Source organism: Orycteropus afer, unplaced genomic scaffold, assembly GCF_000298275.1.
Source record: "Orycteropus afer afer isolate SDZICR_OR568_19922 unplaced genomic scaffold, OryAfe1.0 scaffold00078, whole genome shotgun sequence".
Classification (NCBI taxonomy): Eukaryota; Metazoa; Chordata; class Mammalia; order Tubulidentata; family Orycteropodidae; genus Orycteropus; species Orycteropus afer.
The window spans coordinates 4,847,818-4,860,963 of NW_006921665.1; the positions used below are offsets into that span (position 1 = coordinate 4,847,818).

At 36.2% G+C, this 13,146-nt stretch overlaps 1 protein-coding gene across 1 annotated transcript in view; it reads right to left on the minus strand.

Annotated features, from left to right (window-relative positions):
- ITSN1 (intersectin 1) overlaps positions 1–13,146 on the minus strand; it is a 217,486-nt gene that overhangs the window by 104,634 nt on the left and 99,706 nt on the right. Inside the window, exons 18-20 of the mRNA XM_007941304.1 lie at positions 12,086–12,207; positions 10,136–10,150; positions 1,897–2,144 (exon numbers count right to left, since the gene is read on the minus strand). Coding sequence (XP_007939495.1) covers positions 1,897–2,144; positions 10,136–10,150; positions 12,086–12,207 — 385 coding nt within the window. The remainder of the gene's footprint in view (positions 1–1,896; positions 2,145–10,135; positions 10,151–12,085; positions 12,208–13,146) is intronic.

The following is a 13,146-nucleotide window of genomic DNA, read 5'->3' on the forward strand; positions in this document are numbered from 1 at the left end:
TTTACCTGAGGTAGATACACTCCTTGGAGAGAATAATCATGGGAGAAAGAAGGGCTGCTTATGCACAGGGAGACAGCTCAGGGGGCAGGAGGGCATGGAGGGATGGATACAGGGAAGAGGTAATTATCGGGAGGAAGTGGGAGGGGAGCTGTTGTATTGTGGTAAATTGCGGTCAATGTCATGAGACAATGTGTATGTGAACTACTGTACGGAAAGTGAATTTGCCCTGTAAATCTTCACCCAAATCATAAAAAAAAAATAAAAAAGAACCCATCATATACCTGGCCACCATAGTAACTATGAATGGTGTCCTTAGAGCAACCAGCTGTCTTGGATGTCAGGGGCAAGCTCTAATGTTGTGATTTTATCATTTTAAAGGAAAAAGTCTGCATGAGTACAGATCTAAATGCAAAATTTACTTTTTACATTTTGAGAAGACCTAGGCGTCTGGGTGGTACAAGCTATTTTTGATTGTCTGCTAACCTAAAGACTGGAGGTTCAAACCCACCCAGTGGCCCCAGAGAAGAAAGGACTAGCAATCTGTTTCTGTAAAGATTACAGCCAAGAAAATTCTGAGTAGTTCTACTTTGTAACACATGGGGTCACCATGAGTTGGAATTGACTTGATGGCAAGGGGTTATAAGACATATAACTAATCTGAAAATATCACACATCCTGATTTTTGGTGTAGAAATAGGATGCCTATAATATACACAGGAGAGTGGCACATTGCATATTCATCATGGAAGGGAATTGCCTGATTTGGTCCATTGCAAAACCAAATCCTGGAAAACATGGTATTTGTCTTCTATTTTAGCCCAAACTCTGGTTTAAAAAGTTAAACCTTTTAAATCAAGATCAAGAGATACAGGAAGAGTTGCAACTTGGTAGTCACAATAAATGGCTATTTTGTTAAAGCAGAGATTAGATAAGGACCTTCAACCTTTTAGCACCTTCAACCTTTCCTGTGAAATTACAATTCTGAAAAGCTTGCTATTCCTTACAACCTTCCCTCCACTTCTTCCTGCCTTTGCCATCAGTCTCCTTTCTTCCCTCTATTGGTTCCATTTGATCTTTCTTCTGCACTACATCTTGACTCCTTGCCTTTAATTTGTTTCTCTGAAAGGTGATGAGAATTGAAAAAAAAAAAAAAAGTTAAAATGCTTATTTAAATCACTTTCACTGGCATGCTGGTATAAAATGTTTTTAGACAACTGAACATATAAATCATGGCCCTGTAATCAGAAGTGTGGACAGCAGCTCTCAAGGTGGACACTCAGCTATCATGGCAAAGCTCTGCTCACATACTGCTCTTTAGTGCCACTTCCTGATATCCAAGGACACAAAATCAACAGTGGCCAAGAGCACACAACCTACATCTGTGGATGATCAGTGACAGTAAAAAGCTATAAAGGAAACAGCTTCCTATCTCATTCAAATCCACATGATTGACTTCAATTTCTAAAACCCAGCAAAAAAAAAAAAAAAAAAAAGGTGCTATTTACATGCAGGAAATGACTCTGAACATTTGCTGACTGACATGGCTGTCAAAATAGATTATTAAGGAAACTCTATTTCTTCATTTCTTCCATAAGAATGAAAGATACAGACAAATTATCTAGCTAAACAAGATAATAGGCTTTATTCTATACTGTGTTAAGTCATTTTTCAGGCAATGACACAATTAAATCCAGTTCAGGGACTGTAATCCACAATTTGCCGGTAGACCAGTCAGAGAAAGCAGTAATGAAAACGATCAGCTCCTTCATTTAGCAGCACAACACAACACCCAATGAAAAAAATTACTAAATTGGGATTTCAAAAACAAAAAGAAATTGCAAGGTTACACGTACTTGGGATATCAAAAACAGTAAGAAATTGTGTGGTTACACGTACGTGGAGCTGAAGTCAGCCCAGTTGTTGGGGGTTGTGGAGGGCTCTGAAGGGGGCACTGCCAAGGGAGCAGGAGTTTCTCGCAAAGCAAGTTTAGGTGCAGGAGTGGACGATGGATCAGTCACTGGTTTGACTGGGGCAGGAACCTCATTTTCTGGAATTTTCTCTGCATAGTTTGCAGGGAACCATCCTGTCTTTCCTTTTAATTCTCCTCCAAGCCATCCAGGTTCTCCAGTTTGGCTTTCATCCACCTGCAGGAAAGTCACCAGGTTTAATGTAAATAAAAGTAAATCAACCCCAAATACCTAATATCTTCCAGAACAAAGCCTCTGGCCCTTTTATATTGGCCAACTACATAGCAATTTCTCCATGTGATTCTTAGTCTAAGTGTCTGGGAAAATGGTCTCTAAACATTAACTTAGAAAAAAAAACCAAACACTACAATTCAGTTCTTATTTTTTATACCTTTTTAGTGTTTTCTTTTTCTAGTAAGGTCAGTTAAGATAAAATGCCTGAAGTCCTAAGGCACATAGTTTAAATTTTCAGAGCTATTTTGAATTGGAAAGTGATCTGATGGACTTCATCACTCAAGAAGTCATATAATTATTTAAAAAAAAATTAACTTGGATTTATTATTTAAAGTTGAAAGCAAAGAATGCAATCAATATAAATTTAGTAATCTAAAATACTCTACCATCTAAGTAGCATTTATTTAGCATAGGGACAAGGAAGTTAAAACACATAGACTTGGATGGTTTCCATGAGAAATAAAGTAGACTGCTGTGTTTAGCCATTTAAAAACACCACAGATTCTTGATGAGAACATTAAGTGATTATACACAGCAACAATCAATTATTATTAAGATCCTGCAGTTTTCTTTGACATGAATTTAACTTTAATACTCACAAAAGTACACATGAGAATATAGGATTCTGCTATTTAAGTTTTTCAAGGATTATTTATTAAACCAAATGCTTTTAATGTTTGCATTTTATTTTAATTCTGACTTAAAAGGATCATTCAAAATAGCCAAACTTATTTTATTTATCTTTATAAGTTACCCCTATTTTACAAGCAAAAGGGAACAAATTTGAAGCCCAATTATATTCATATTAGAAAATTATTTTCACTACTGGAAGTTCAGATAATGTATGTCAGAGATCTATCTCATTCTCACCCCTTCCTACTTTGTCTAAGGAGATAAGGCATTGAACACTTCACTGGATATTAATGTTCCTGTTTAGAAATCACAAAAAAGAGTAGTTAAGGGTTTATGTAACAGTGATATAGGAAAAGAAGAAAAAAAAAGGCAAAATACCAGTTTTCTAATCCATTCAAATACCCAGTTTTTTTTTTTTTTTTTTTTAAACAGGGGAAAAAAACTATTAAAGAAACCAAAGGTCTGTCTGTACTCAGTGTTGTGTAGAGTAATAGGACATATTTTTTTTTTAACATCTTATTGTGCTTTAGGTGAAATTTTACAGAGCATATTAGTTTCCCATTCAATAGTTTGTACATAAAGTGTTTCATGACATTGGCTGCATTCCCCACAATATGTCAGCACTCTCCCCCTTTACACCCTGGATTCCCCCATTTCCTTTCCTCTGAATTTTCAACCCTTTCTTGCTTTTTCATCATTGCTTTGCGCAAAGTTATCCTTTTGATCTTGTTCCTCTCAGGTTGTTTATTTTATGGATCTGACTTATTTGGCTAAAAGGTGGTCTCCAGGGGTGGCTTCAGTTCCAGGAGAGAAGGGTGTCTTAGGGCCATAGGCTAGGGGGTTCTTCCATTCCCTGTCAGACCAGTAAGTCTGGTTTTTTTTTGTGAATTTCATTTGTTGGTTCTACATTTAAAAGACTTCTCCAAAAGAGTCAAAAGAGAACCTACAGACTGGATAAACCTTTTTGGCTATGACATATCCAAAATTTATAGAAAAGCTCAATACCTCAACTACAAAAACACAAACAAAAAAATCTAATTTAAAAATTGAGCAGAAGACATGAACAGACACTTCACCAAAGAAGACATTCAGGTAGCTAACAGACATATAAAGAAATAATCACAATCATTAGCCACTACTCATAGCCATCAAGTTGGATCCAGCTCACAGAGACCCCTCCTTGGGTTTCCAAGGCACTATCACTAAAGTAGATTGTCCAATCTTCCTTCCGAGGAGTGGCTGGTGGGTTTGAACCGCCAGCCTTCTGGTTAGCAGTCAAATACCTCAGGCACTACGCCACCAGAGAGAGATGCAAATCAAAACTACAATGAAATACCATCTCACCCCAACAATAACATGTTGGCAAGGTTGTGGGGAGACTGGAACTCTTATACATTGCTGGTAGGACTAAAATGGCACAGCCACTGTGGAAAATGGTATGATGTTTCCTTCAAAAGGCAGAAATAGAAGTATCAGATGATCCAGTAATCCCAATCCTATGTATATATCCTAATGGGAGCTTTGGTAGCATAGTGACTAAGGCACTTGACTGCTAACCAGAAGGCTGGTGGTTCAAACCCACCAGCCACTCCTCGGAAGGAAGGTTGGGCAATCCTACTTCCGTAGTGATACTGCCTCAGAAACCCAAGAAGGGATTGCTGTGAGTCGGGGCCGACTCGATGGCAAATAACAACAACAAATGTATATATCCTAAAGGGCATAGTCTTTATTAGCTTATTTGGATTTTTAAAAATTTGTGAAGGATGGAGAAAGTAAAATTCATAGCTTACTAGTTAATAGTACATGCTATTTACAAAATATTCAGTAAGCAGGGGACATCTGCTTGTTGGTTCAAATTCTTAGGAAACCTTTACTTCTAAGGATAAAAGTAATTTTTAAAGCTGAGTATTCTTCAAACAATAAAAAAGGAACTCCCTTAGACAAAGTAGACTTATATTTCCAAAGGTTCTATTTTTGGCTTTACAGTTCTGTTATTCTTGTTAACACTACTTTCAGATGTGAACACATTAGCCACTTTTCATTCAAATCTCCCACACTGTTTTGTTCTTACTTTGCTTTTTCGGGGCAGCCCCAACTGTTTCTCTAGATAAGGATTTAACATGATTTCTCTTTTTCCCCACTTGGATCTTATTTTATGCTAAAATCAAATGGCTATATGTCTTTCCTTCCTCATTTATATTTATTGGTGATGTTGTGACATACTGGAACTTTGCAGCTGCTCAGTAGTGGAAACAGCTGTTTCTAGGCTAGGTCATGCCAGAGCCTCCCTGACACCTCAAGAAGTTTTAACAGTCAAGTTCCACCACCCTTGATTCTATTCTAGGACCAAGGGTGACACCAGGCAGGAGTGAGTTAGGAACTTGAGCCAAGCACACAATAATGGGGCCTTGGGACTACAAGGTATAATGATGGAGTTGGGCTCTGCAGTGAGACTGCTTCGATTTAAATACTCATTCTACAATTTATTAAGACTGGTTGACATGACTTTGGGCAAGTTTAATCTCTTGATGCCTCACTTCCCTCATCTGTAAAATGGAGATAATCAGAGTACCTATTGTATTACGGATGTTGTGAGGATTAGTTATATTTAGAACATTGCCAAGTACACAAGAAGTATTTAATTATAGATTTTTAAAAGCCATCTCTCCTGCTGTCCAGCTGACTTTGTACTGCAGTTCTGTCATCTGGGCTTTGGTCCTGTTCTGAAATCCTGGTCTACTTTTACTCTTGTTTACGTAGCAATTTATACTGGGAGTTCCCTGCTCTAGGTACATGCCTAGTATCCTCGTGCCTGCAGGTTTGCTTTCTTGCCAATAATACTCTAAGGGCTGAAGTTCAATCCCTGACCACTGCCTGTTTGGGGCTCCTACTAGTCTGTCCAAGATGGGCCTTCCTGATTTCCAGCTGTTTATATTCTACAGTTTACTGTCATTCCCTTTAAACACAGTGTCTTGTCTGGTTAACAAGACTTGGCTACCATCTTGAACAGGATCTGAAACCCTGCAGAAATGCCCCACCCTATGGGGCCAACACCCAGACAGGACAGAAAGGAGTCACACCACTGGAGTGGTTGTATATTTAGGATGGGGCGAAGGTACCACATCTGTCTCTTCTCTCTGTAAGCAAGAGTTTCTTTCTCCCATCCTAAAGGGCAATAGTGAGCTCAGTATCTTTTTTTTTTTTAAATATCTTTTTCTTCCTTTTGGGGAATATTGATGCATAATCTGAATATCTCACTTTTAAGCATGGAAATTCACTAGTCAACTGTGGCCAAATAATGATCTCAGTTTGATTTATTTTTATAGGAATCTATTCATTTTAGCAGGCAATTAAAATTTAAGATTCAAAGGATACAATAAAAATCCACTCTTAAAATCTAAATTATATTAACCACTTAGAAAAAGAACAAAGATCAACATATGAAAATGAAAAAAATATTTATTCCTGGATTTGGAAAACTTTATCCAAAATATCAGTCCAATTGTGTAAAAATACATGAGATTATGATAGACCCAGAAAAGTTAGGCAAACTTTATATAAGTGGCTGACTATAGTGTAGACTTTAACACGACGTAAATTCATTTCCTGCTATATGTCAGGAGGAGTTTAATATTAACAATACTGTCTTAATGCAATGCCATTTCATTTAACCAGGCCCACAGCACCACCCCAAAACATTTGAGCTCATTCTACTGGAGCATCAGCAAACTGGGAAGCACTAAGCCCAGATATTTCTTATATATCTGTCAGCATGTTACAGAGCTAGTCCACAGTATGTTAGCAACTATAATTAATTAATTAGTTAGTAATGATACTCTGCACCTCGTAAGGTATTGATGCAATGATCAAATGCAGAGAGCCACTATCAGGCTCAAGTCCATTTAGCAAAAGCCCAATAATAACCAATAAATCACTTAAAAATGCCTCTTTTCTCAACGTTCGCTTATAAATGTCTCTTTTCTCAATGTTTGCATGTTTAACATCTGCCATCTTTGCTAGGTAGTATTAGCATTTCTAAAACCTCTGACCCTGTCATAAAGAAGGGAAACAAATTCCATCTTTTCTCACACCATGACAAATAACATGGATGGCAAACAGGTTTCAACCATGTACCAACTTGGACCAGTTGGTAGTCACTGCCTGGATTTGTTAAGGAGAACTGCAGATAGCAGAACATGTTTCATGTTTTTGCTAGCTCAAGATGTAAAGTTTTCCCTAACACTCCTAGACGGGAATATTAAGAGTGTTTTTCCACCAACAGAAGAAGGGGGGAAAATGAGTTCAAATTGTTACAAGACTAATACTAAGTTAGAAAATAAAAATTTCCAGAATGAATTGACTGGTTAATAGTAAATAGTAATTAAGTTCCTTCTTATTCCTTAGAAATTGACAAAAAGAGGATATTTTCCAGAAATGATTTAGGATTAGCTCTGACAGGAATAAGAGATTGGATTAGTGGTTCCTGAAACTCATTGCCTAACAGAACCATCTGCACTGGATTTTGAATACTGTGTATGGATTAAAAGTTACTAGCACCTCTGGAGGTGAGCCCTGAATTTCTCTCTCTCTCTCTTTTAAAAAGCTTACTAAGTAATTCTGAGACCAGCATTTTGGAACCACGAGTTAGATGATGTCTGAAGGTGACTTTCAGCCTGTGTTCTGAGAATAAATCTCAACGAAACAGCAGTTAGCAGAGGTCTTTCAATTTCAAATACCTTCCAATACATTATGGATGTCAAATTTGATTTATTCCATTCAAGTATAGAGACCTCCAGAGGCCATATATTTCCAAAGTTTCTAAGCCTTAGCTCTCAAGGTCAAACTCAACTAAGAAGTCTTTTCTGAACATATCACTTCACAGTGATACCTTTCCTCTTAAATTCCTAGCAGTTATATATAGCGAGCATTCAGGGAGAACTTCATCACGTACTTGTTTTATGCATCTCTTCCCATTTTTCTGGAAAGATTTTAAACATATGAATGACAGACATGGAAGCCGTAGTGGTGCAGATGGGTAAGCACTCAGCTGCTAACCAAATGACCAGTGGTTCAACCCCACCCAGAGGCTCCACAGGAGCCTGGCAAGCTGCTTCTGTAAAGATCAAAGCCAAGAAAACCATACAGGGCAGTATATTCACAGGGGGTTGCCATGAGTCAGAAACAACTCAATGGCACCCCTCAAGAACAACAACATGACAGACATCATCTTATTTTGGTATCATCAACATTTAGAACAGGGCTAGGTACATCAAATTTTCTTGAACTATGGAAAAATATTTTTGGTGAAATGTGGGCTAATAATCAAGTTTAATCAAAATCTTTCTTCAAAGCTCCTCTTCAAGATCTCCTACATTAAAAAAGGAATTTTTTTTAGACTTGTGAAATCTAACACGTATCATTAGCATTTTTCAAAGACGTTTGAGAAATCTGACAATCTGATGATCACTGTGCCCACAAAAGTTAAAGGGAACCCTTGATGGTTCAACCGAGAGATTGCCAGTAATGTTCTATTACATGATTCTCAAGCTCATGTTTCTTAACTGTGAACATCATGAAAGAATAAAAGAAAACCGTTGCTAGTTGTATGTCAATTTCCATTTTTTGCCTTGATTCCTATCCTCACAAATACCACTGAATGGCATTTGGAGTGTCACGTTATATTTTGTACAAAAAGAAGATGCTGTTGTTCCTTCAGCAAAACAATAAATTACACCTAATAGTACATTCCACATTTCGTTATGTATTTGGGATATCTGAGATAAAGTTAACACCATTCCAGTCTTGGTAACATTCTCTGCTATACTTTTCTGGGAAATCAATTTTTTTTTCCAGTATTTTTTGAAAGATACAAATTTAATACATTTGTAAATATAAAAATAATATAGAAGTATATAAAAATCAAATACAAAAGCTTTTTCTTTACTGCCCAGTGATAACACTATTATCGGTTTTATGTATATATTTTAATACTGTTAACTATGCACACACACTCACACATAGTTTTAAACAAAAATGCAATTACACTCTACATATTGTTTCTGCTGTTTCACTGGGCAGCTTACTTGTATATGTAAATCTATACAATTTTTATTATCTCATTATATTTATGGTTTAACCATATCAATTTATTTAACACCTTTTATAGGAGCTCTGGTGGCATAGTGCCTAAAACATTTGACTGCTAACCCACCAGCCACTCCACAGAAGGAAGATTGGGCAATCTACTTCTGTAGAGATACCGCCTTGGAAACTCAAGGAGGGGTCGCTATGTGTTGGGACTGACTAGACAGCATGAGGTTTTGGTTTTTACTGATACACATTTGAGTTATTTCCTTTTCTGGTTTTACCAACAATACTGCAGAATATCTACGTCCACATATATCTGTATATATACCAAAAAACAGCATATGGGAAGGGAGAAGAAAAAGTAAAATTTCTGGGTCAAGAGGAATGGAAGTTTTAATTTAACAGGTATTGCCAAACTGCCTTTCAAATAGTTTAACCAATTTATCCAATTTGCTGACATTTTTATGTCCCTCCATTTTCTTATACTCTTGACAAAACTGGTTATTATTAAACTTCTAAACTTGCTCATTTGGCAGATGAAGAAAAATGTTACCTTGTTTAATTTGCATTTTCCTGACCACCAAGAAAGATAAGCATCTTTTCACATAGTTTATACACTCATTTACTTTTCTTCATCTGTAACTGTCTCTTCATACCCTCCACCAACTTTTCCAAGGTTTGTGGCTCTTTTTGATAATTGCTGAGCTCTGCATGTAGCATGGATATTAACCTTTCATATTTTGCAAAATAGAAATTCTAATTTTTTATACTGTCAACTCTGTCCATCTTTGTCTTTCAAGTCTTTTTTTCTTTCGTGGCTTCAAAAGGCTTTTCTTAGCCACAAAATTATTCTAACACTCTTCTAACAATCTAATAATCCAGATCAACCACATTTTTAGAATTTTATCTTTTAAGATTAATCTACTTGGAACTTATTTTTGTCCATGGCCTGAGATGGAGACTTGATCTAGTAACTTGATAAATGCAGAATCTCCAGTTAGTATTAAAATTGGAATCCAGCAAATACAAACCAGATACACAAACTCAGAGTGTTTATACCTTTCTTTTTTTTGCACAACCTACTACACAAACTCAAACATATTTCCACTGCCACGACAACACCCAAAGATGTGTACTTACACAGAATTAAAGTGAACTAAAAGAACAAAACATTAAATAAGATGCAGACTTCCTGACAGTTACATAGCACTTACCCATTCCCCTTTAACCTCCACCAGGAAAGCAAAGATTTGAAAGCAAGGCAAAATATATGTTTAATGAAATGTTTTATTCTTACAAATATATCTAAACTCTATTAATCTAAGCAAGCGGGTGGTTAAACTACCCAGTTGGAAGAAAGATCAACTGGATTAGGATTACAGAAGCAGGCCCAAATATGTTCCCTTGAAAAAGAGCAACAATTTCTCATTAACATATAGATATCCGTAATATTTCCTTATTGTAAACATTTCCTTATAAAGAAGACAGCCTTACTTTTCTGCACCTTGTGTTATAACAAAATCCAGTTTCAAAAATCAGGACTCCCCCCCCCCCCCAATGTAAAAAACAACTTTGTAATGAGACCCTACCTAAAGTCATACTGTATTTTCAGTTTCTAGGTTCTGTTATTCTAAGTATTTTTATATTTTACTATTAATTTGCTTTATGAGACACAATATTTCAAAGATGAGGTTGTATGAGTAAAGTGCAAGAATTCTGGTGGCACAATGCCTAAGGCATTTAACTGCTAACCAGAAGGTTGACGGTTCAAACCCGCCAGCCACTCCGTGGAAGGATGATGGGGCAATCTACTTCTGTAAAGATTTACCGCCTTGGAAACTCGATGGCAGTGTGTTTTTTTTTTCTTTTTTCTTTTTTTCTCTTTTAGGTGAGTAAAGTAGATTCAGAGCATAAGAAAACAGAGTAAGAACTGAGAGATGACAAAGAAGGATGAAAGCTTACAAACTCCCACTGTCAGGCTTTGTGGACAGAGGCGTGAGTCCAAACTTACAAAAAGTCCACAATTCTTTCTGTAAAGAATAGTGAGCTTGACCCAGCACACTTCATGTATTCAATAGCTGTATGCTGAGTACAGGTGTGGAATATCTTTGAAGAGAGTTTTCATTTTTTTAAGGTGATTTTTGACTTTTAAAGATTTTGGACTTTTGGGCTTATCTCCCTTATTTCCAATCTATGGTAATTAAAGAGAAAGAAGATATCAGAAAACAAGGGGAGAAGAGATTGATTTTTCTGTATATCAAACACAGTGTTTGCTCCTTGTATATATTTTTGCCCATTACAGAGCACATGGTCTCCACACAGAGATACAATATGTATATTCAACATGGGTGCATGCGTACAAGACACACAGTCCTAGTGTGAGAAACATGCTTGTCTCAATTTTTATTAGTTCTTATAAAATTCTGGATGGTTCCCATCTTAAAACATTTAAAAAGCTAGTTATCAATAAAAAGTCTGACCACATCTAAGAATCTTATTCTTAAATGAATAACCACATCAAGGAGCTATTGTTTGTTTTCAGAAAATAATCTAGATCAACCACATTGCTTTATTCTTAAACTGGTTACTACAGTTTCAATCACATTCATTAGATTATATTTAATTATTATTAGAATTTTAAAAAATTACAAAACAAAATTTTGAACTGTTTTTGTCTGTTTATAATATATGCTAGAGGAACGCAATTTTACTGTATTTAATTGATTACTTTTCACATAGTTCAAAGTTCATACAATTACAAGGTAAAAAAGATACTTTGATCCAAAGATAGAAAAGTTATCATTGCAATTGTGAGAATGATAGAGTATTTTACAATTAAAACTATTTCTTAGAGACTACTTAAAGTGTGTAAGTATTAACCTCAACTCAAATTATCAAACATTTATAAATTTTTAAAAAACGAAGCTACGGCTGTGATAAAACACATTTTCTTTAGTATCACTATTTTAAAATGATGTTAGGATAAGTTTTTAAAATGTCATCTTTTATACTAATAGAAAAAGAAGAAGACTAAGCCTATGTACAATAATCCTGATGCCAGACTTTTGGATTTCATACTTGCAAAAAACTGTCAAATAAAGTACAAAGAAAGGATAGATGATAATCACCAAGAGAAATCATATTTTCACTGGAGTCTTTCTTACCATGACTATGTCTCCTGGCTGGATAGTGATTTCATCATGACTTCTGGATTCAAAGGGGTATAATGCTCGGTAATATACCACTTTCACATTTTCCTGGGCAGAAATCATAAGTGGGCCTTTTTCTGTTCACAGAAAAGGGGGAAGTGAAAAATAAAATGTTACATGGAACAGAAATGCATGACAACAAGTCAAAAACCACAGTCTCCTCTGCTTCCTACCTTCACACCTGAACTATTTCTGCCCATTCAAGGAGTTTCTGAAACACTTACAGGATGTCAAGAGAGAGCCAAATCTGATGTCAGCACTCAAGCCCAGTAGAGAGGTCATGAGAAGATTCTCCTGGACAAACATCATAGGATGGCTGTGTGAACTAGGCTGTCTACAGATCCCTTTACTCTGAACAGACCAGGGCTGTGCAACATCTGTAAAGCATCAATACCCCTCCTCTCACCTAGTCCAGCAGTTAGGAAATGACTCAAAATCTGAATCAGTCCAGGAGGAAACTCATTTGGAAAGGGGCAAAGACAGCACAACTTTCCACTAAAAAGCCACAGAAATGAAGTAAGTGTTAATTTCACCAAGAGTGGTAATTAACAATAATCCCTGGTAAAGTAAGTATTCCTCTGTGTTTCTTAGGAAAAAAATGAGCCTAAGGACCCAAGATAAAATGAATTTGGATCTTAAATGAAATAAAATTTTTGAAAACACAAGCAAGCAGAGGACATTTTGGATTCTGGTTAACAATAACCAATAACAGCTCCATGAACTTTTTCACCCAAGAGCTACAACTATTTTAACATACATTTACAGTCTCTGAAAAGCAAAGAGGGGGAGGCATTACCTCCATGAAGTCTTCAAGTATATGATATGCAAAGTTTCCCATTGACTGCAAAGGGAAAAATAATCCTCATTTTATGCCAGGAAGAAGCAAAAGGCATTTAAACTAATTGCCTAAGATTATGTAATGGTGAAATGGCCTTCAGTTCAAAAAATATATCAAGAAATATATCTACCCTCCTACAGCTAAGGCTGTTACTGTGTGAATCTAACGACTCCCCAGC